Genomic DNA, 22609 nt, shown 5'->3' with positions numbered 1-22609 from the left:
AACCTGAGCAGCTCTTCCCCCTCCAGCCTCCTGCATTATTCACTGCCAGGTCCTCAAACAACAGGGTGTGTGGTAGGGGGGACCCGGGGATTTAATTGATGTCTTTTGTAATTACCTGTAAGAAGGGGGATGGGGATGGGGAAACAGGGCTGGTAGGTGGTGGGTGAAGGATGAAAGGGGGCAGGAGGTAAAGGCAAGGTCCAGCACAGCAGGGATGGTTTTCTTTGGACCACTGCTTTGGTGGGATGGCATCTGTTTGTGTCCCAGGGCTTGCAGGGACTTTGGGAAAGCTTGCAGGATCTCTGCCCAAAATGAGGAGAGACCCCCGTGTCCCCTCACTCATCGCTTTGGTTGTGCTAGTGGCGAGAAGGTCCCAGCCTATCGCCTGATCCATCACCATGCCAGCATCCCCAGGGAAAGAGCTAAGCATCCTGAATACACATGCTGGGGTGGATTTGGGATACAGGACCCACCGGTCCTCTCCCAGCCATTGGATGGAGAGGTCACGTTGCTCCCAAGATGGCACCAAGCAGAGCCAGGTGATGGTGGCACTGCTGCTGTAATGCTCCTCGTTTCCACGGTTCCAGGCTAAAACTGCCACATTTGCATTTAAATGGAGGTTTGGGCATCTGTAAATCCTCATTTTTTTGAAGCGCCTAATAGTTGTTTAATCACGTTGGGATGAGGCCCCTGGAGCATCTCCAATCCAGCGAGGAGGCTGAGAAGCATCCACACCGTGGTGGGGGGCTCTCCTGCCTGCTCGGTAGCATGGGGGTAAACTGAGTCATGCAGATTTCCCTAAAAAACAAAGGTTACTCTAAAAAATGAAGGTTCCCTTCTCACCCAGGGAGGTGCAATGGGCTGGAGCAGTGAAAGAGGTCAGGGAGGGAGCAGGGGTTTGGGTAGCTGGTCTGAAGGGATCCGGATACTCGGATACTGTTGCTTTGGGATGAAAGTGGAGCCGATGATCCTCTTACATCCCAGCCAGCCCCAATCTGTCCCCTGTTTCTTCCAGCCCAAATTATAAAACCATGTGCTTTTACATATAGGAAGAAACTCCTGAGCTGCTGCGTGTTTGTTCGTCTCCTTTGAGGCTGGGAAATTGCTTGCAGCAAGGTTGGCAACAGAGCATGGCAGGGACTGAATCTGCTTAATAATAATTAATCATAATAGTAATAATAATGCTTAGCACTCTTACGGGGCTTTGGAAAGATGAAGCGCCACACGGCTGCTGGCTAATCCTCTAGGATTAAGAGTTCCCGGAGGAAAAGACAGGGGACTGCCCCGTCCTTGGGCTCCTCTCCCCCCTGCATCCGCTCCCCAGGGATCCTGGCCCGGGGCTGGATGCTCTCGGGGCACCACAGGGATGCAAAGCAGCCAAGCAAACCTCCGGCATCCTCCAGCACTGGGCAGGATTGGGGCAAAAACCACCTGGTTTTTTTGCAAAGAGCCGTCCTGCAGCAGGATCAATGCCGTACCGGGATGTGCCCGACGGCATAGGGTACCATAGGAATGGCCAGGATCTGGCTATGCTGGACCGTTATCTGTTTCCATGGTGACAGTTAGCCCAGAGGGATGGGGAGGGTGGCACAGCCCAAACGTGGGTGCAGCGCTTTAAACTCGGCTGGTGCCTCCATGCCGGCGCTGCCCAATGGGATGTGTGCTGCCCACTCATGTGTGAGCGCTGACATTTTGGGTTGGGAGCTGCCTGTCACTAAAGATTGACCGTCCAGCCCAGGACAAGTATTATGCAGGGTGCCTGTCTTCTAGCAAAGTCGATTTGCCCCAGCTGAGGTCCGGATAAGGTCGGTGATCCGCAGCTTTCGGGCTTGCAGTGCCGCTGTCCGTGTGCATGCAATCTGAGTAGGGCTTGTCCCCGACATCCTTCATGCTGGGGACACGTGTGGTCCTTACCCCAGGGAGCTGAGACCTGGAGCAGCTTGGTGCAGTGGGAATGATGTAAATGGATTTTTCCAGGGGAAATCTGGTGCTTGCATCATAGACGACTCCCCCCTCCAAGATCTTGCAAAGCCTCTGGGTACCCCAAAACAGTGCTGAGTACCCCAGCACAGGCAAAACATTAAGCACAGCCTTCTACCGGGGGAGATTTTTCTTTTTCCTTTTAATTAAATTGTCTGAGGAAGCCAAGACACAGACAGAAAGAGACCGAGACTGTAAATAGTATAGAAAAAAAAAAAAGAAAGAGAGCGAGAGAACCGATTGACAGAGGTATAAATGCCGGGTGGAGCCATATGGAGGAAGAGGAGGAGGAGGAAGAGGCAGGCGAAGCTTCACGTTAGCTCCAGGATCACTGTTAGGGTGAGCGCCAAAACTAGTCTGAAGCTGCGGTGGCCGGTGAGTGAACCTAGGCAGAAGGAGAAAAGGGATGGGGAGTTCAGGGAACCATGTCTTGCCGCTTGGGTTCAAAGCAGGACGGGGTCACCACCTTTTTGGGGGGGGATCCCCTTCCTGAACTTGCTTCGGAGGTTGTGCGGGGTGGGCAGCAGGTCAGGGATGCTGTGGGGAGCATCCGCAGGGTCCCTTTTGGTGCAAGGACATCCCTGCTGCCAAGGGCAAGGGCTTGGGGCGATGCAAGGATTGATGCTTAAGGGCTTGGGGCAATGCAAGGAGAGATGTTCTCTGCACGGTCCTTCCCTCCCTGGGGGGTTTTGGGTTGAAATACTGGTGCCACCACCACTCACCGTTGGAGTCCTCTGTTCCTCTGGGAATATTGGGGTTTTCTAATGGGAAAGAAATAGCAGAGATGGTTTTATTGGGGGGAGAGATCAGTAAGGATTTGTGGAGGGAGGGGTGACCCCCACGGTGCCGTCGTACCGAAAACGATGAGCCGGGTGTGAGTGTCGGTGGAGCCCAGGGGGTTCTGGGCGGTGCAGCGGTACATGGAGCCGTTGAGCTCAGCCGGCACCCGCTCCAGCACCAGCTCCTTCCCGTCGTGCTCGGCGCTGCCATCGAGGAGCCGGCTCCCCACCCGTGTCCAGGTGAAGAGGGGCTCGGGGAAGACTTCATTCTGCAGGGAGATTGGGGGGCTGTGAGATGGGCATAGGGAGTGAGCAAACCCTGTCTTGCACCTGGAGCAAGGACATGGTACAGCCAAAATGTCCAGGGGTGCACCAATGTAGGGACCGTGATGCAACCCAAGGCCACCAAGCCAACCCCATAAAGTGCTGGCAGAGATGCAAGGCTGTCTGTTGGCACGGCATCGCCCCGTGGCGATGGGGGTGGGTGGGGATGCTGACCTGGAAGCCCTGCACCAAGATCCGCACAGTGTCTCCGACGCGGGCTCTCGTCGGGGTCATCGTGATCTTCGGGCCCTTGGGAGCAACTGCAAGGGAAGGGAATGAGAAGGGATGTCAGTCGAGCGAGGGGTTCCCAGTGCCAGTGGGTGCCCTTGGCTGGGGTTAATGATGATTTGATGAACGATCGTGGCGAGGGGGTGGCATGGCGTGTGCCAGCCCGGCGGGGGCTGATGGCTCCATGATTGATGGACAGGCTGATGGATGTCCAAATGACTGATATAGACAGGTAGGCAAGGACCCTGCAGGCGGATGAACGGGAAGACTGTGAGATTGATAGATGACTGTAATGGAATGCACTGGTGGTGAAGGACATATGTCCTAATCAAGCCTCTCTCTGCTCAGAAACAGGGATCAAGAGGGATCAGGTCGGTCTGAAGCCATGGAGATGGGCACCTCAGAAAAGCACACCCAGGACAAGGTGGCCTCGGTGAGTCACGCGCAAGTGCTGTTAGCATGGGAGACAGCCACAAAGCCTTGCTGGCACAAAATGCCAAGCAGAGCCCTGTAAAGAGTAGGGGACCCCTTTTCTCATGCCAGACTTGGGGTGCCCTTGCCTGGTGCATTGCGGGGAGAAGCAGCAATGCAACCAACCATGGTGGGGTGACACCATGCTGGGTCTGTCCTTTGCTCCCAGCTGGGTTGGGGTTGTGTGGATGTCCCTCCTGGGCCATGGGTGGAATGGAACAGCCCCAGGAGCTGCCTGGTCTTTGCATGGAAGGAGCCTTTTGCAGACTCAGAGGGGAAAATGTGCAGGAGGGAGATTGTGCTTTGCCAAAAGTGGGTGTGTCATCTTTTGTATATTCAAGTGCCACCATGGATGGGACAGGCTGAGCCTGGACAGCACCCCTGCATGACACAAAGGGACACACAGCCACCAGAAAGCACATTGGTCTGCGGTGATGGACCCTAGCCCTTGGAAAGGGCATCCATGCCCCAGGATGCTCTGCATGGACACGCACCAGAGACCACGGTTGTGCACCTCGACTGCTATATCCATGCAGGATCTGGCCCTTGAGTGCTGGAGCAGGAGTGATGGGCTGCAGGTGATTACACCATGCTACGGTCTGTACCTAAATATTTTCTGGTACTGAAGCAAGTGGTTTGTCTTGTTTTCAGTATGGCTTTTATTGAGAGTGTATATATATTATATAGATATATGGAGGGGGTTAATGGGACATGTGCTGTGATGGTGCCAAAAAGCTGGGTGTGGATGGTGGTGGTGGGATGCCCAGTGAGGTGCATAGGCTGGAGGCATCTTAGCGGATGAGGAGGGCTGTGGATTTGTGAGGGCAGTGCAGAGTGAGCTTTGCCATTACAGGTATTGGAGCTACTGGGGGCCATCAAGGTCTTGGCCTCATTAGGAGTCCCAGAGGGTAGACACCTAAGCCTGATGAGCAACAGAAGGTGTGAAAATGCAAGACTTTTAGGTTATTTTTTGGCCAGTTGTATGCTGGGAGAGAGCTTTAATGCTTGGTAGGGAGGAACGGATAATGGAGGGCCTTCTATTAGCAAAAGAGCTGCTGCCCTCCTTGTTGACTGCCAACCTCCCGTTGACCTCCACATTGCTGCCAACCTCCCACTAACTGAGGTGGTTGATGAGCTGAAGAGACGGAGCACTAGCATTGAGAGGCTGGTGCACACCAAATCCTGCGCCAAAGACGGGTCGAAAGCCAACGAGGCAAAGCTCTCCAGGAGATGGTGCATCATTGCTGACGCAGCGAGCCAAGTGCCCTACTTGGCCAGGAGCAAAGCCCAGTCTTCTCCACCCAGCTCAAGGGGAGGAAGGCTAGAGCAGCCTGCCCAGGAGGATGCCCTGAAGCTGGAGCAGCCCCAGTGGAGAGCTCAGCCTCTTCTGATGGGGAACCAGGAGAAGGTAGGGGAGACCCAGCCTTACCTGGGGGTAAGTTGCCCAGTCAGGGTGGGAGATTGTGTAGGGCAAAAGTGAGGGCCCCCCTCACTATCTAACCTGTTCACTGGCTCCCATGGTCACCTGGGGAGCTTCTGCTCTTCGAGGGTCCTGGGTATGCTGGGAGTCAGCCCAGAGGCCCTGACTTCAATCCCACCACCCTATCAGTCACAGCTGGGGCCTCGCCAGCCCCACAGTCTGCCCCTGTGCAGGGGCCAGGCTGGCCCCTCGCCAGCAATCCCTATTGGGATGAGTTGGGGTCCATGGCATGTCCTCAGATCTCCTGGAACTGGGTATAGATGGATGGAGGCTACATCATTATGGGGTGAAATTGTTGCCCCCCCTTGCCCCAACATGACCCTAGTCCAGAGGAGCTCCTCTGTCCCATCCCCTCCCAGAGTTACACCCCATAGGAGGTAACACTAAGGGGCTTCCCACCTGCCCTGCAGGCAACCAAGGCAAAGACCCACCAAACACCAGGTCCCCCAACATACCTCCCATCCCCAGCTCTAACACCTCCCTCCCTGCTCATCCCTACACCCAGCACAGTGCTGGCTTCCCCCCAAACCAGCCCCTCATTGTCCCCCCCTGCCCTGGTCCTATGCCTCCCCCCCTATAGACAAACACCCATCCCTTTCTCACTGAGGGGACTTCTGCCAGCACAGCCCCCCACCAAAAAAAAATCCAGGGCTGTGCCCACATTACCCTGCCACTGACATTGCTGCCTTGCTGTGATATCCCAGGAACCTCAATTCCCCTCTACCAGCCCCACACATCACCCCAAATCCCCACTGCCTGAGCCTACAGCCCCCTCCCAACCCCAGCCCTCTGTCAACCCAGCAAACCCACCCTATAGCATCCCCTGTGGCTGGTGGGGGGGGGCCTGCACGCCCCTCTGCAGGGCCAGACCTCGCTCCCCTTTACGGGGCACCCTGAGGCTATGAGGACTTGGGGGGCAGCAGCCCCACAGCCTCTTTCCTTACCTCCCCTATTCACAAGGTGCTCTGCACCCATAGACCTCCATGGCACCCTCCCCACAAGGACCCCTATTCCTAGCACCCAGCCCCAGCTCACCCACCCCAAACTGCCCTTGCCCTCCTGCTCCTGCACCCCCTCCTGCCCCACACAGCCCCTCTATGCTCTTTCTCCCCTCCAACACCCAGCAAACCCCTTCTCTTGCCTGATGGCCCTGTGGCACCCTGCTTCAGCCTGTGGGTGCCTGAAAACCCCCAAAAGAAAAGCAAAGAAGTGCAAGAAGTGAAAAAAAAAAGTACAAAAAAAAGTAAAAACTAGCAAAAAAATTGCAAAGAAAGCAAAAAAATTGCAAAAAATGCAAAAAAAAATTTGCCAAAAAAGAGAGCAAAAAATACTTGCCCCCAAAAATGAAAAAATAATCTGCAAGATATAGGCAAAAAGTGCAAAATAAGCCAAGAACCGCTCCCCCCTGCCCCCCCCAAACCCGGCCGCAGTGGCTGTGCTTACCAAGCGTCACCTCGGACTGCATGGGCATGGAGAGCGCCGGGTGCTTCACCTCGCAGCTGAAAAGCGCCTCGTTGTCAATTTGGGGGTTCAGGGTCCAGGTGAGGGTGGCCCGCGCCTCCACCGTCCCATCGCTGACGGGCGCGTGCGTGTGGCGGAAATAGTAGATGGGCTCCGCCACGTGCACCCATCGTGGGAATTCCCGGCTCACCACCGTTTCAGGGATGGTTTCGGTGACGGGACCCCGCTCGGCCGCCAGCCCCCGCGGGGGGTCCGCCGTGGCCAGGGGTCGCCCACCTCCCACCTCCCCTTCGGCCGCCAGTGATTTTGGCACCTTGGTGTCATCCAGGTCACGGTGAAGGAGGTTACGGGGTGCCCAGCTCCCGGTGCCGGCCGGCGGCTCCGGCAGCGGAGTGGCCTCGATGGGCTCCCCGTCCCGCTTGAAGTACACCTGCATGGGGACAAAAGGGACAGTGAGCCCAGTGGGGACAGCTACCACCCTGGACATCCCCAGCATCCCATCCCCTTGGGTAGCTATGGATGGAGCTCTTTCCTAAGGTCCCCGCAGAAAGATGCTGCAGGGCAAGATTTGGGTAGCAGGCAGCTATTTGCTTTATTCTGCTTCCAAAAGCAGCACATATATGCTATATATTTTTATATATATATATATTTATGTTGGCTTCATATGTATATATGAAAGATAAACGCCCCCGGGGGCTCACCAGTGGAGCGGGCTTGCCACCGGAGACCACACACACCAGGGTGAAGTTCTGTGCCTGGTAGCGGCTGAAGGGTGCCGGCGTGTCAGCAGCGAGCACCGAGATGGATGTCGGAGGAGCTGCCGGGGAGCAGAGCCGGGCATTAGCATGGCGTCCTCAACACCCAGCCATCTCCATCCTTGTCTCCATCCCTGTCTCTGTCCTCATCCCCGTCCCTGTCCTCATCCCTGTCCCCATCCCTGTCCCTGTCCCCATCCTCATCCCCATCTCCATTCTCATTCCCATCCTCATCCCCAACCCCATATCCACCTCCACCCCTGTCCCCATCCTCGTCCCCATCCCTGTCCCCATCCCCATACTCATCTCCATCTCCACCCCTATCCCCATCCCTGTCCCTGTCCCCATCCTCATTCCCATCCCTCGGGATGGGAAAACAAGCCAAATCCCTGCTGTCCCCCCACCCTGAGACCCCGCAGCCCTTTCCCCACCGGTCCCACTCAGATGGGGTCTACACTTACCCATCACGTTAAGGAATATGTTCCCAGAGGCCAGGACCACTTTCTCCCGCGTGGCTCGGTCGTAAATCCCCACGTGACACTCATAGGGACCGTTGTCCGAAATGCGAACCTCTGGGAGGCTGGGGAGGAGAGACAGGACTCATTACTTGTTCTCCCTCCATCCCAACCCCGTTTTCCCAGGGGATGCAGCGGTCGGCGTTCGGATATCACAGCATCGGATGGGGTTGCTTTTGCCAGCGATGGGGATCAATAAACTATTAATAACTGCAAAGGCTGCAGGAGAGAGCTGTGTAATGCGGTTTAGCAGCTGGAGTTTACCAGCACTGACAGCTCCTCAGGAGGGTAAGTAATTGCATTATCGAAAGGAGAAGCGTACGGGAGGTAAAGGCACCGCTGAGAGCAAAAACCCGCGAAGCATGGACATTAAATGCCTGTGAAACACCGATGTTAAAGGCTCGGCACCGGACGTTACAGGCTGCTTGGGCAATGCAACAGCTGTAGCAAAGCGTGGCGGATAAAAAGCATCAAAAGCCCAAACTCGAAGCAAACCCAGAGCATGTTTCAATTGATATATTATCTAGATTCTTTATATAGATATAAAAAAACCAGGAGAGGAAGAGATGTGCAAAAGGATCTGTGCTACTGGAGGTGGAAATGCTCATGCCAGCTGCAAAGGAGCCACTTTGCTGACCGGCAGCATCCCACCCCACCGGCCGGCAGCTTTGCGTCTTGCTGGCCAGCAGCATCATCCCTCACCGGCTGGCAGCATCATCCTGCCTCGACAATTGGCAGCATCCCACCTCGCCGTCCGGCAGCATCCCACCTCACCAGCCAGCAGCATCCCACCACGGCAATAAGGATGGGGGCAATTCCTGCACGGAGCACCCGGCAAGCCACCCCCCCCCAGCTTAAACCCCCCCACTTTTCTGGACAAACCCAGGCGTGCGCCTTGCAGGGCTTCCCCAGCTGGGGTCGGGGGGAAATCCTGTGCTGGTTTGCCGGATCCTTTTGGAAAGCCCCTGGCTGCCTTCCCACGCCTCCTCCTCGCTGTGTGAGCCCCCCGCCAGCACAAACAAGCCCACGTCGAAGCGAACAGTCACTTGGCAGCTCCTTTTTATTGGCTACAACGCTTTCAACTAAGCCTCCACCATCTGTTCCAGCCTCTAACTACCCACGCACAGGGTGGGAAATCATCCATACCCTTTGTTAGCAGCACGCAGGAACAGTTTCGGTCCCCACCAAGCTGGGGACCCTCTCCATCTTGGCGGCTGCCCCTCGTTGCGAAGGACAAGCCCTGTGGGTTTGCATGCGGATTTGGGCATAAAATGGTCCTAACTGGGTCGGTTTGATGTTTCTGTGAGCAGTAGGGACCAGAAAGAGGGGACCCCCCAGCCCCGCAAAGCCAAAATGCTGCCCATCATGTCCTTTGCGTCCTCTAAGCATGCTGGAAATAAGGAAAAAAATTATATAGATATTCATAAAGCAGTGCCTTATTCAACGAGGGTGGGTTTTTAATCAGAGGATGGGAAAAAAATCCAGGGTTGGATATCTCCCGGCTTTGCTCTTCACATCTGAGCAGGCGGCGTTCAAAGCCGGTATGAAAAGAAGCAGCCCCGGCAGCCCTCTGCGCCGTGCAGATAAGAGCCGTGCCGCCTGGGATAACGCTCCGTGGGACGGCACCGACGTGACCGTGCCATTACAAAGATTTAAAAAAAAAAAAAAAAAAGAAAAAAGATGAAAATACAGAAGGGTAAAATGAAAGGGAGAGAAAACCTGAGTGGAAACGGCTGGGAAGCGACGGACCCATCCCCAAACCCTTCCCAATGTTGCTCCTCTTCTTCACCAGAGCCCCAAATAAGGCAGGACCCCCCCACCAAAAAAAGGCATCAATCCAACAATTCCAAAACCAAGCTCTTTTCATACCCTCCGAGAAATACCTCCTTTCTCCGCAGGCATGTTGCTGTTTTCCTCTGAAAACAGCTGCGTGAAAAGACTTTTACCGCGAACATCCCCAGCTCCACGGACGATTTGCCGGCGCCGTGCCGACGATTACCAATGCTTTTAAGTGCTTGGTCCTAGGGCGGTGAAATTTTCTGCTTGCAAATTCTATTAGTTCTACAATATGTGGTGAAAGGGAGAAAAACGGAGGGTTTTGAGCCAAAAAAAGCAGCTGCTTTGCCTCGCCGGGACGGTGCAATGTCCTTGTCCCTTGCTCAAGGGATGCTTGTGGTCGGGATGTCTCGCTCCGTGCACAGGGGGATGTTTTGTTCTGGTTTAATTCCCCGACTTTCCCGGTGCTCCCTGCTAGAGGTGAGCAACAGCCAAATTCAGTGCCGAGTGAAACCGCTGGGTTTATGGCAGGAAAGCAAGGCTGTTGAGTTAGGGAACGTGTAATCCTTTTGTGAGGTTGCCAAAACGTCCTCCAAACAATAATTAGTCGTGTCAGAAATTTGTACAACAACCGAGCGAGTGGCTGAGCAGAGCCCGTGCTACGTGGGGAAGCAAAACTTGAGAAGCAGAGCAGCCCCTGAGCATCTCCTGAACATCCCCCTGAGCAACCTCTGATCATCGCCTGACCAGCCTCCAAGCATCCCCTGACCCTCCTAAGCATCCTCTGAGCATCCTCTGAACATCCTCCTGAGCAACTTCTGATCACCACCTGAGCAACCTCTGAGCATCCTCCTGAGCATCCCCTGACCCTCCTGAGCATCCTCTGAGCAACCTCTGATCATCGCCTGAGCATCCTCTGAGCATTCCCTGAACATCCCTCTGAGCAACCTCTGATCATCGCCTGAGCATCCCCTTGAGCATCCCCAGCATCTCCTGACCTTCCTGAGCATCATCTGAGCATCCTCTGAGCATCTTCTGAACATCCCCTGAGCAACCCCTTGAGCAACCTCTGAGCATCTCCTGAGCCTCCCCTGAGCAAGCCCTGTGCACCCTCCTGAGCAACTCTTGAGCATCCTGAGCAACCCCTGAGCATCCCAAGCAACTGCTGACCCTACTGAGCATCCTCGGAGCATTCCACCACGCAGCCTCCGAGCATCCCAAACATCTCTAGAGCCTCCCTGGAGGAGCAAGCTCTGTGCATTCTCCTGAGCAACCCTTGAGCATCCTCTGAGCAACCCTTGAGCAACCTCTGATCATCCCTCCAGCCCTGTTTTCCTACTTCTTCTCCACTCTATATCCACATTTAATCCCATGCAGCCATCTAACATAATTGCTCTTGCTTATAAAAAAAAATAGCTCTGACTGTAGCAGAAAAAAACAGCAAAAAAACCCCCCAAAAATTCAAATTCCAAAGAATTAGAAAGAATGTCACCCTTGTACACATGCTTATCCGATGGGATGTCAAGCCCTTTCCAACCTGTACACGGATATTTGCAGGTGCAAAGCATCATATCACCTTGAGGAAACGACTGTATTTTCCTCACCATACACAGAATTTTTATTACCCCACACTGGGAAAAACGAGCTTTGAAACCCGATTGGCAAATTCTAATTTGAAAAGAAAACAAAGAAAAAAAATCTTGAAAAATAAATACTTCACACCAGCCTCTTTGCCTTGAATTAAGCCTCCCCCTGACATTTTTTTCAGGCTCCAGTTTTGTTTTTATAACACCAGCAATAAAGCAAGTGTGTAATTAGTAATAAAGCTGACACTCCTGCAAGTGATTTCGCACTTGGAAGAAAAGCAAAGACAAGCTTCCACACCGCCTGGTTTTTTTATATATATATTTTTTAATTTTTTTTTTCCCATGCCTTGTTTTTCTTTGCCCATTTTCACCCCAGAAATCTCCACTGATGTCACCTTTTCCCTAGGGACAAACAGGACCTTAGGGACAGACCTCAGATATTTGGTGTTGGCGCATTAAGGGACAATAATTTCTCTGCAATGCAATGAATCCCCACCGACAGCCAAAGAGGACACGCCGAGTATCGCCATAATACCCTCAACTGCCCCCAAATGGGGGAAAATTTCCTAAAAAAAGGCATTAAAAAGCAACTGGCATGCCAAAGGAGGCAATATCGGGGTGACTTACCGCACAGTGGACTGGTAGACCAGATCCTCCCTCTTCCGATAATTTTCCATGTGCGAGAAATTGGTGGAGAACATGGCATCGAAGGTGAAGATCTTCTGCTTGATGGTGCCACCATCAGTGACCTGCAAAAAAAACCCCCATATATGAGATGACCATGGTCACTTTTGCAAATGCACAAGCAGCTTTGTACCTGCTTTTTAATTTTAAAAGTATTTTTATTTTTAATATTTCTATTTGCTATCTTTTAATTTGCAATCTTTTTATTTGCAATATTTTAATTAAGATTTAAAACTATTATTTATTTATTATGACCCTGCTGAGATTAAGATAAAAGCCCGTGTGTTTCTGCCCAGTTTTTGTATCACCAATTCCTATGTCCAGCCGCTCGCTGGGGTTGTAATTTTTAAGTGGAAGAAGGCTCTTCTTAGGATTGGGGAGGACTTGTTTCTTCCCTGTGTCCCCCCGTGCCTTCAGATTTATCTCCGCCTCTTGAGAGGAGCAAAGTTTAGTACAAAATTAAGGAGGAAAAGGCAGAGGAAAGTAATGCAGAGGGGTGATGGGCATTTTGGGGTTAGAACAGCTCAGATTGATCCATCAAAGGGTTAGAATAGTCTTTTTTTTAAAAGGCCAGGCACAGGAGAAGGGGATTTTGGGGATTAACCCCCCCCCCCCAAACCAGCATCTCTAGGGAGGACGCCCCACTCTTCTCACCCAGCACTTCTCTCCCCGCTTGGGCGAAACTCAACTTTCACTCCAAATTTTCTCTTTTCCTCCTTTTTTTTAATGGCAAAAAGGAAAGGGAAAAGAAGAAAAAAAAAAAGCTGTCACTAAAACCAACTCTTCAAATTTATTTGCCAAGGCTGAGGCTTTTATTGCAAAGAAAATACATGCTGGCACAGACGCGGGATAAAGAACTGCAAGAAGAATTATTGGAGTTGTAAATCTCCGGCCTTGGGAACGAGGGGAAGTTTTCAAGGACGCGTTCGATTTTTCCCGACTTTTATTTACGCCCTGGGGTGGGTTTGGGAAGAAACCTTGCAGCTGCTCCCGAATCGAGAAGCTCTTCATGTATCATCTCCAAGGGTTTTCTTGGGATTATTTTGGGGGATGCAACAGAGCGGTTGCTGCAAGGAGGGATGCTCAGGGGAAAGGGATGGGGAGTGGTGGAGGTGGTACCCATGGATGCAGCCACAGGAGTTCCCCAGCACATCTGGATGGATGCGGGCAAAGCAGGAAAGCACCAAATTAGATCTGAGGATGGGAATGGGAAAATCACAACTCAAAGCATCTCTCGCGCTGCCGCTCACCCCCCCCTCACCCCGGACCCGTCACATTCCCCTGAGGATGCACGGCAAGGGAAGATGCCACAACCCGGTCGCATCCTCAGGGGATTACAGGCAGTTAATAGGCTCCTATGAAAAGGCGCATAGAAAATAGTCTCTCTCCAGGGATTAGACCTACTTTCAGCCTTTTATCTGTGCCCTGGGGTCAATTTTTTTGGAGAGGAGCTACATCTAAAGTTGCTGGTGAACCCACGGGGGTGCAGGAGAGGCCAAGCCCAACGTTTCTTGTTGGGGAAAAAAAGGATGATAATTTGGCAGCATCCAACAGTGATTGCCCCAAATTATGTGCCCACACCAAGGAGTGGGAGGAAAAAGGGATGGGAGGAGAGGAAAAGGCATGTTTAAGGCACCAGAGCCGAGTTCAGGCCACCCGAGGCTGTCTGCTGCATTATTTATAAACCCCAGTAAAAATCTTATTCCCGACAAAAACCCGGTGATTGCCACTGCGTGGGGAGACATTAACCTCCTGCTCCTTCCTGCTGTCGCAGAGGCAGCCGCCCTCCTGCTTCTCCCCCTGTCGCTCTCACCTCACCGGCGACCCGGCGGTTCGCTGTCCCCAAAATACGCTGGCACCATTAATATTGCTGGAGCCTCTCGCCGGGGTGCTCAGCAAGTTAGATAAGCATCGGGGAGTGATGGATGGGGGACCGAGGGGAGGGGAGGGGAGGGGAGGGCTTTTGGAGGACAAAGTGGGTTGTAAAGGGACAGGAGGTCTCCGTAGCACCTTGGGACATGGGGCATCATGGTCCAGACTCCTTCAAGCACCCTCCTCCTGGGGCTGAATTTACACCAGTTCCTCCAAGGAAACGCAACAAGCACTTGCTACAGCAAGAGGGAAAATACCCTAAAGGGGCTGCGAGGGGTAACTGCGATGCTTAGCGTGCTTTGGCGGGGTAGCACTGGAGTTTGCAGCATCTCCAGGCTGTGTCCAAGGCTATGTTGCAGCCGCCGGGAGAAAGGCATCATGTTGGAAACCCCCTTTTTAAACTTTTTTTCTGCGTCTCTCCCCAGCTCGCTTGAGTATCTGCATTTAGCTCAGCTGGCTGAAATCCCTCCTCCCACCTGAGCTTGCTGGACTGCTCAGTCCTGCCTTGCTCAGAGCCACCCAGAACATCACCACCAGCAAATCTGGCTTCCCAAAATACAGAGTAGTTGATTTATTTGTCCAAACTTGGATGGTTTGATCCCAGAATGAGCACCATGATCCATCTCCATCCCCTTAAACGGCAGCACCCATGCCGGTACTCCCCTCTCCAGCATTACTAAACCACATGCACAATCAAATCGATATCACAAAAGGGTCACACAATTTTGGGAGGCACAGCCCGGGCTCCCCGCTGCCTCCCCGGAGCCGGAGCGATGCCCTTGCCCAGCAGTAATAGAGAGTTCAATAAACTGTACTGATCCTTGTGACCTTCTCTCCCCGCCTGAGCATGAGGAATTAAAAGAGTTCCTTATACTGACATTTAAATTATCATCTCTGAAGTGCCGAGACAACCCAGCCAGCGTGTAGATGAATGGCACGAGTCAGACCTCTCGCAGTTACTGGCCCAAGATCTCTCCATCAGCGGCTTTGCTCAGATTTTAGAGAATTTCTCTGCAGCTGTAAACCTCAAGATTTTTTCCCTAAAGGGGAGCAGGTTTATAAATCAGAGGCACAACCTGCTGTGAATTGAGTTGGCTTGAAAATTTGGAGGGGGCTGCAAATTTCTGGGAGACGCTTTCCACGAGCGAGAGGTAAAAAGTAGCATCCCAGTGCCTCCAGCCCTGCTCCTCCCGAGCATCCCCAAACCAGCATCCCCAAATTTGCCAAGGCTCTGGGCTTTCCCAGCAGCATCATACGGTGTAAGAAGGGCTCGCAACAGCCTCAGCACATCGAGTGCCCTTCGCTTGGCTCCTCCAGCCCGTCTTCCCCCCTCCCCTGGAGCCGATGCTGCTGCGAGCAATGACTTTATCACTGTCACCAGCAACATTTCCCGCTTGGAGCCACCACGGGAGACGCCGGCCGGAGCTGTAACGTCTCATTTCTCCTAATGGGCAGTGGCAGAGGAAGCCCCCACGGGGACTGTGCTTTGTCACCATCGATCAGGCAGCTCCGAGCGGCGCCAACATCTGTAATGCATCGGTCCCTACTTGACATGGCCACAGGTTTTGGAGCCCCGGGGTCTTTGCTGGGCAGGGACCGGCCTGATGAGCCCCTCGATGGAGCAAAATGCTTTGCAATCCCCATGCACCGAGCTGGGGATGTTAGAAACAAGAGTTGTTGCGCGAAGGATGGGGAGAACGGCTTGCAAATGGGATGAGGGGGTCTGCGGGGTCATGGTGTACATCCCCTTGCCTGCAAAGGCCACGTTAATGGGTGCTATGGAGAGAAGTGGTCATGCATGGGTGCTACGGAGAGCAATGCCCGTGCAGCGTGGGTGCTACAATAAGCAATGCCTGTGCACCATGGGTGCTACAGAGAGAAATGCCCATGCACCATGGGTGCTATGGAGAGCAATGCCTGTGCACCATGGGTGCTATGGAGAGAAATGCCCGTGTATGATGGGTGCTACAATGAAAGCAATACCCATGCGCCATGGGAGCTATGGAGAGCAGTGCCTGCGTATCATGGGTGCTACGGAGAGCAATGCCTCTGCACCATGGGTGCTATGGACAGCAATGCCCGTGCAAGGGCGCTGTAGACAGCAATGCCAGCCCGGGCTCTGAGTTATTCTCCTTCTTGCTAATTAGACTGAGTGCCAAACTCTAATTAATCGAGGCAGAGCCACTCCCCCCTGGACCCGAGGGCTCCCCTCCATCCCTAGCTCTCACTGCCGTACATCCCCAGGCCGAGCCCCTGGTCTCTGCCAGGCGGAGGGACGGCAAGCGTGGGAGCGCTGCTCTCCGCCGGGGAATCATGCCTGGCCCTCGCCTGCCACCAAAAATCTGCAAAACACTTTTTTGCAATTACCATCATCTCATCCGAGCCCCCGGCTGTGTGTACAGGCTGGCTGCTGCCGGCTGCCTGCGTCCCCCGCCGCTGCCAGATGTCTGTACAGAGCCAGAACAGAGACTCAGAGGATTTTCCCTCCCTCTCCCGCTTCTGTATTATTTTTTTTTAGAGCTCTGCACTGCTGCAAAAAGTAATTTTCTTCCTCCCCAGCCCTTGCTGCAGCGTGGCAGTGACCATACTAATCAGGTCTCGAGCACGACCCCCGAGACGCCTGCGATGGGAGCCAGCTAACAGCTTGACAGCTCCGTGTCTTCCCGGACTCATTACAAGCTCGTTTGCAAGGATGCCACCACCCTCATCTCCTGCAAGGATTTTTGGGCACTTGCCTAATGTACAAGGGGTTTGGGCCCATGTTTGCACATGTTCTCAGGCAAATCACACCTTCTGGAGATGAATTTACCGTGGAGGGGGGCGGTCGGATATTAATTAACACCTCTGCAGATGGTGCATGTTCCTGTTTACGTGCTGAAAAAGCCCCTTTGTTCATCCCAGGTCTCCTCGAGTCTTCTGCATTTGAAGTGACCTGGAGTGGTGGCTCATGCCGAGAGGTTTCCTGACCCGAGAAAACATTGTCCCTTGCTGCCACCCCTGCTCACCGTCCCTTGGCCATGGGGGTCCCACAGGAATTGCTGGAGAGACGGTCGGGGGGGGGGTGCCAGCTTGCAGCACGGTGCTTCTTGGTGGGGTTTTACCCACCTTACTCATGGTAAGAAGCCCCTTTACGCCTCACAGCCTTCAGCCTCGGTGTGTGCACACCCCGACAGGTTATGCACCCACTCTGATGGGTTATACGTGCTTTCAACAAGTTATGCATGCACACCAATAGGTTACACATGCATCCCACACCCTGATGGGTTATGCACGCACCCGACAAGTTATGCATGCGCCCTGATGGGTTATGCGCACTCCCGATGAGTTATGCATGCATCCCATGGGTTATGCACGCACCCTGATGCGTTATGTACACTCCTGATGAGTTATGCACGCACCCTGATGGGTTATGTACACTCCTGATGAGTTATGCATGCATCCCATGGGTTATGCATGCACCCTGATGGGTTATGCACGCTCCTGACAGGTTATGTATGCTCCTGACAGGTTATGCACATACTTCGATGGGTTATGCATGCACCCTGATGGGTTATGCACGCTCCTGATGAGTCACGCACACTCCTGACAAGTTATGCATGCACCTCAATGGGTTATGCACACCCTCCATGGGTTATGCGTGCTCCTGACGGGTTATGCATGCTCCTGATGAGTTATGCACCCACCCCACGGGTTCTGCACACTCCTGATGGGTTATGCACACTCCTGATGGGTTGTGCAGACATCCTGACAGGTTATGTAGGCAGCCCATGGGTTATGCATGCTCCCCAGTGGGTTAAGCACCTACTCCATGGTTTTGCACGCTCCTGACAGGTTAGGTATGCACGCCACTCTGATGGGTTATACATGCTTTCAACAAGTTATGCATGCACACCAATAGGTTACACACGCATCCCATACCCCGATAGGTTATGCACGCTCCTGACAGGTTGTGCACACACCTTGATGGGTTATGCACGCTCCCGATGAGTTACACACACACACTCCATGGGTTATGCGCCCACCCTGCACCCTGATGGGTTATGCACGCTCCCAATGAGTCATGCATGTGCCCCATGGGTTATGCACCCACTCCACGGGTTATGCACCCACCCTATGCTCTACACCAAACTGCTGCTATTGAGTTTGCTGCCGCACACCCTCTCTTTTGCATTCTGCCCCCACCTCCCCCACCCCACAACCCAATGTGTGCCCCTGGAGCAGATCTGCATCCTTAAACTCAACGAGCTTGCTCTGCTCCCTGTAAAATAAAGCAAGGGAAACGGGAGTCCCCACACCACCCCGCTCTGCTGCTCCGGTGCCATGCACAAAGATGCTGTTAGGATGATTTACAAATGGTATTAACTCCGCAGCCCCAGCATCTCCACCCCTGCTTGCCTGAGACCATCCGTCACCTCCTGCAAGGGCGACCTGTGACTGGGGATTGGGGCAGCTGCAAAAGTCCGTGAGTGAGACAAGATGGAGGGGAAAATGGGGAAAACCCCCTAAAAACAGAAGGGATTTGGGAAATCCTGAGATGTTCTATGAAAAACCCAACTTTCCGATTGTGGGAAGCTTCCTGGGAAAAGTGAAAAAGGGAAGGGGGGGTAAAAAACCCAGACTAAAGGGATATTCCCTGTGATAAATATTAAAGCTGGGTTATTTTTTCCCCTCCCACTGTCTCCGTGGTTTCTTGGAGCGTAATTTGCTCAGCCACCCTGGCGCATCACCCTCTCGCCGAGGGTTCCAGCATCCCTCCGCGCAGGGGGGATTATGCAAATCCAGCCCCAGCTCGCGAGAAAGTGGGTTAATCCAATATTACCGAGTGGAAAAGGGAGGGAAAAACCTGGTGGAGGTGGCAGCGCCGGCGGAAGGACGGCTGTGCAAAAAGCCTCCTCCCCAAAATAAGGGGGAGACGAAGCCAATTGCAAGCTACAATTCAGGTTCGGGACAGTTTTTGGTTTATACTTTGATATTTCTCTGCTTGCATCCCCTACACACCTAAATACACATATTTATAGCAAACAACAGCCAGGACTCAATGGAAATACTCCTGCGCATGCACCACACTCCAGCAACTGAATATATATCAGGCCAGAGAGCACCTTTTCCTATTTATAAATCTGCCTGGATGCAAAGAAGAGCTTTAAGGCAGAGGTGCTCCTTGTTCAGGGAGCAGAAACAGGACAGTAAAGCCAAGAAAAAATATCTTACAGCAAAGGGCAGCCACTTCATCTGAGGCCACCGGCCCAATTACCTCTTTCTTTGCCTCTTCCGCGAGCAAACGTGCAAGCAAAGAGCTGAGTTTTTTCCCCATCCTGGAAAACTTCTAAGTTTCTCTGCTCAAACCACCATGGGGGTTTTATTTGTGTTTGGCAGCTTATCCTGAAATTCCTCAGAGAAAGCCAGAAATACCGCTCTGGACCGTTATATCTGAGGCTGGATCCAGGCTCAGTGCAGATGGGAGTGATGTTGGTAGGGGGGGAAGCTACAGGCTCCAAATCCCCCCTCCCCAAATAAAACTAGATGCTGTAAGTCTTGCTTTGCTCCAGATCAGCATCCCACATCCATGAGTATTTTGGGGATGGGAACGGGAAGGGGAAAGATTTTGGGCAGAGGCTTGAAGAGCCCAATGTGAAGAGCCCAGCACTGCTCCCCAAGCCCTGAACACCCTCATTTTTGCATAATTTCCCATGTAGCATGAAAACCACCCTCTTTTTTGCATCATTTCACACCTAGCAGGCAAATCCTCTTTGCACAGCAGTGCTGACCTGAGCCCCCAGCTCCCGAACCCTCGTGCAAAGCCCCCAGCACCAAACCGAGCCTGCCAACCCCAAATCCAGCTGGAAAACATAACAAAACACCTGGAGAAAGCCTCACGGAGCCCTCAGGATGATTGCAAAGCCATTTTACATCTCTTCCCCCACCCCAGTTTTCAAAGGCTAGCCTGCCTGCCTGCTTCACCGAATCTATATGCCCATCAGCGAGAGCACCGTCTGCCTTTCTCTCCGCCATCCAGCTTTGACCTTCTGTTGTACAGGAGCAAACCAGCCAGGTGGCTTCATGTCCCCATCCCCAAGGACAGGGAAGAGGCACCAGTGCCACTTACCCGGTACCAGACGATCTCCCGCATCTTCCCATCTGTCTTGAAGTTGCATTTCAGGGTGACGGCATCTCCCACCACCACGGGTGGCAGCGGCTCAATGCTGACTGTCAGGTAGGCTGGAAAAGTTAAAAAAAGGAGAAGAAGAGATGTGAGCTGCCAGGGAAGGATGGGGCAGGGAGTTAAAGTACTGTTCTCAGATGGTTTTGTGGTATTAATAGCTCTGCCGTGGGGAGCAAATGCTGCTGGCTGCATCCCACATAGGGATAATGCATGGGCAAGCCCATCAGTGTGGCATCTTGCCCCCTTGCAGCGATGAATTTTGGCTGCTCCCAATGCACCAAAAAAGGAAAAACGGGGGAAAATCCTTCCTGACCTTAGTTACCAGCTTATGGCACCAAAATGCAAGGACCGACCATTTCACTGCTCTTCTCCCCAGCTTTGCAAAACTGCCCACATATGCCCAAATAAACCCTGGGCACTCAGATTTTAAGGCTCACCTTGGTCCACGCAAAAAGCCTTGATCCCACTGGCCACCTTTCCTACCTGCAAACTCAACCCCATCCTTCCTGCGAAAATATTGGTTTTGACTTTGTCTATAACCCACATTGGTTCTCTCCCCACTGCAGACCAAGTTTCTCTGCCCCACGCTTGCTTTAAAGCCCTCTAAATTGCTCATTTCTTATGGGAACGGGTCCAACAGATTAATCAGAGGATGTGCAAAGCCCAACCTGTGGTTTTACAGCCCAGCCTTGGCCAACAGCCTGCTTCTTCCCCATCTCCCCCATAGCTGGATGCAGGATTTGTCTTGTAGCAGAGGGAAAATCAGAGCATGGGCGGTTCCGTCTGGCTGTTTTCTCCCCATTTCCCCTCGATTTGCTGCAAAACTATTGCAGGAGCACGGAGCAGCCAGGGTCAGAAGGGCAGGCAATTGCATTTCTATTTTATTTTCCTCTATTTCCTCTGGCTGCTGGAAGATGTCAGATTGACAGCCTGCTAGATCCGAGCCTTTCTTTAGCATCCTTGCCCTGACCGCACCCGTTTGACACCGTTTCCAACCAGGGCATCCCAAAACAGCCCTTAACTCACTGCAAAAGTCTTTTTTTTTTTTTAATTACCGTTTGCATCAGGTGGAAAAGCAATGCTGAAAAACTCCAGAGCGCCTGGGAAACAGGAGCAGGTTTGGAAATGGGGCTGCAGAAACTGAGAGTCCTTTGCAGAAGATCCCCCCAAAGAGCTGAAGGTGATTTTATATGTCCCACAGCCAGCGATTCGAGGCTCGCATCACTTGTAAAACAAGTTACCAGTGTTTTTGCAATAAATCTCAACCACGACCTGTGGGAGAGCACGCTGCACGCACACGTGCCTGCTGCAACAGCAAGGCAGCATGGCCCGGCATATTGAGCACGGGGCTCTAAAATTCAAGAAACCCTCTTTGCGCTGCTTTTTGGGGGGGCTGCAAAAGCAGATTTGCTGCTGCAATCAGCTGGATGCAAGGAAATTTGGAAAAAAGTGGATTTTTTGGGGATGGGGGTGAGTACTGGAGAGTGCTTTGCAGCATTGCGCAGCAGGTGCCTGGGAGACAGCAGCACCGAGCAGGGATGGGGGCTCAGTTAAGGGCTGTTTTCAGCCCTGAAATGGTGCAGGGCAAAATGGGTTTTAATATTGCATCTTTGCAACCCCAGCCTAATGCTTCTCTCCTTGCTGATGGCGACCCAAATCCTCACCAGCAGCCGTGCTTGTTTGGGGCCGGCTTCTTTCCAGCCTCTCTCCTCGCCTGGACAGGGTTTATTTTAGCACGCTAAAGCGGGGATTAATTCCTTGCGGCTGCCAACGCAGCACGCGGTCCCCTCAAATTTGGGGCTTTGCTGATGTAGAGAGGTGGCAATGGGAGAGGGAGGAGGAGGAGGAGGAGGAGGAGGGATGCGAGGAAGGTCAGGCGAGGTCTCACAGCCGGTGCCCCAATTCCCCCCGCTTTGCTTTTGACATTTCCAAAAGCAAGATGAGCAACAGGCACAAAAGCAAAGGGAGGGGGATGAGCAAATGTTTTGCAGCACGGTGGCATCTGCCCAAAGGAAATCAGGGACGGATTCGCGCTGGGAACGGAGGCTCCACACGAGCGGAAAAGCTCTGCCTCTTCATCAACCAGCTTTGGGAGCCTCTGGGTGAGATTACATCCCCCTCCTGCCCCCGGCGCAGATCAACGGGGTGATTAAATAAAGCCGGCGGCAGAACGGATGGGTGACAAAGACAGAGTTAAGATTGCATTTTCCCTCATGCCCATGAATTATTGAGATACAGGGGTTCCTGGCTCGTAACTGCAGCATCTCCAGATGGTTTTCCATCCCTCTTGCCATGGCATTGCCTTTCAGACCCTGTGCATGGCAATGGGAAGCTGGAGCATCCCCATCCCAGTCCAGCCAGGTGTTTTGGTGGTGCTTAGACCATCTGGTGGTGGTTGGTGGCTTTTTAAATCAAAAATGGCCAAGCTTGGGGTGGGCCCAGCCACCCACCTCCGTTCATGTGCAGTAAATGCATTGGCCCAAGCATTTCCCCGAGCAAACCCCCTGCAAACACATCCCCAACCTGCATCTTCTA

General features: G+C 53.0%; 1 protein-coding gene across 1 annotated transcript in view; it reads right to left on the bottom strand.

Moving 5' to 3' along the window:
• Window positions 1–2103: 2103 nt before the first annotated feature.
• Window positions 2104–22609, bottom strand: part of IGSF21 (immunoglobin superfamily member 21) — a 39789-nt gene continuing 19283 nt past the window's right edge. Inside the window, exons 2-10 of the mRNA XM_069782360.1 lie at window positions 20018–20130; window positions 11983–12104; window positions 7940–8058; window positions 7425–7540; window positions 6706–7153; window positions 3258–3343; window positions 2836–3028; window positions 2703–2741; window positions 2104–2365 (exon numbers count right to left, since the gene is read on the bottom strand). Of these exons, the coding sequence (XP_069638461.1) occupies window positions 2292–2365; window positions 2703–2741; window positions 2836–3028; window positions 3258–3343; window positions 6706–7153; window positions 7425–7540; window positions 7940–8058; window positions 11983–12104; window positions 20018–20130 (1310 nt within the window). The 3' untranslated portion in view covers window positions 2104–2291. The remainder of the gene's footprint in view (window positions 2366–2702; window positions 2742–2835; window positions 3029–3257; window positions 3344–6705; window positions 7154–7424; window positions 7541–7939; window positions 8059–11982; window positions 12105–20017; window positions 20131–22609) is intronic.

This window comes from Haliaeetus albicilla, chromosome 4, assembly GCF_947461875.1.
Source record: "Haliaeetus albicilla chromosome 4, bHalAlb1.1, whole genome shotgun sequence".
In the NCBI taxonomy this organism is placed as follows: Eukaryota; Metazoa; Chordata; class Aves; order Accipitriformes; family Accipitridae; genus Haliaeetus; species Haliaeetus albicilla.
Note: the sequence above shows the minus strand (reverse complement) of the source record. Positions and strands in the feature narration are given on the sequence as shown.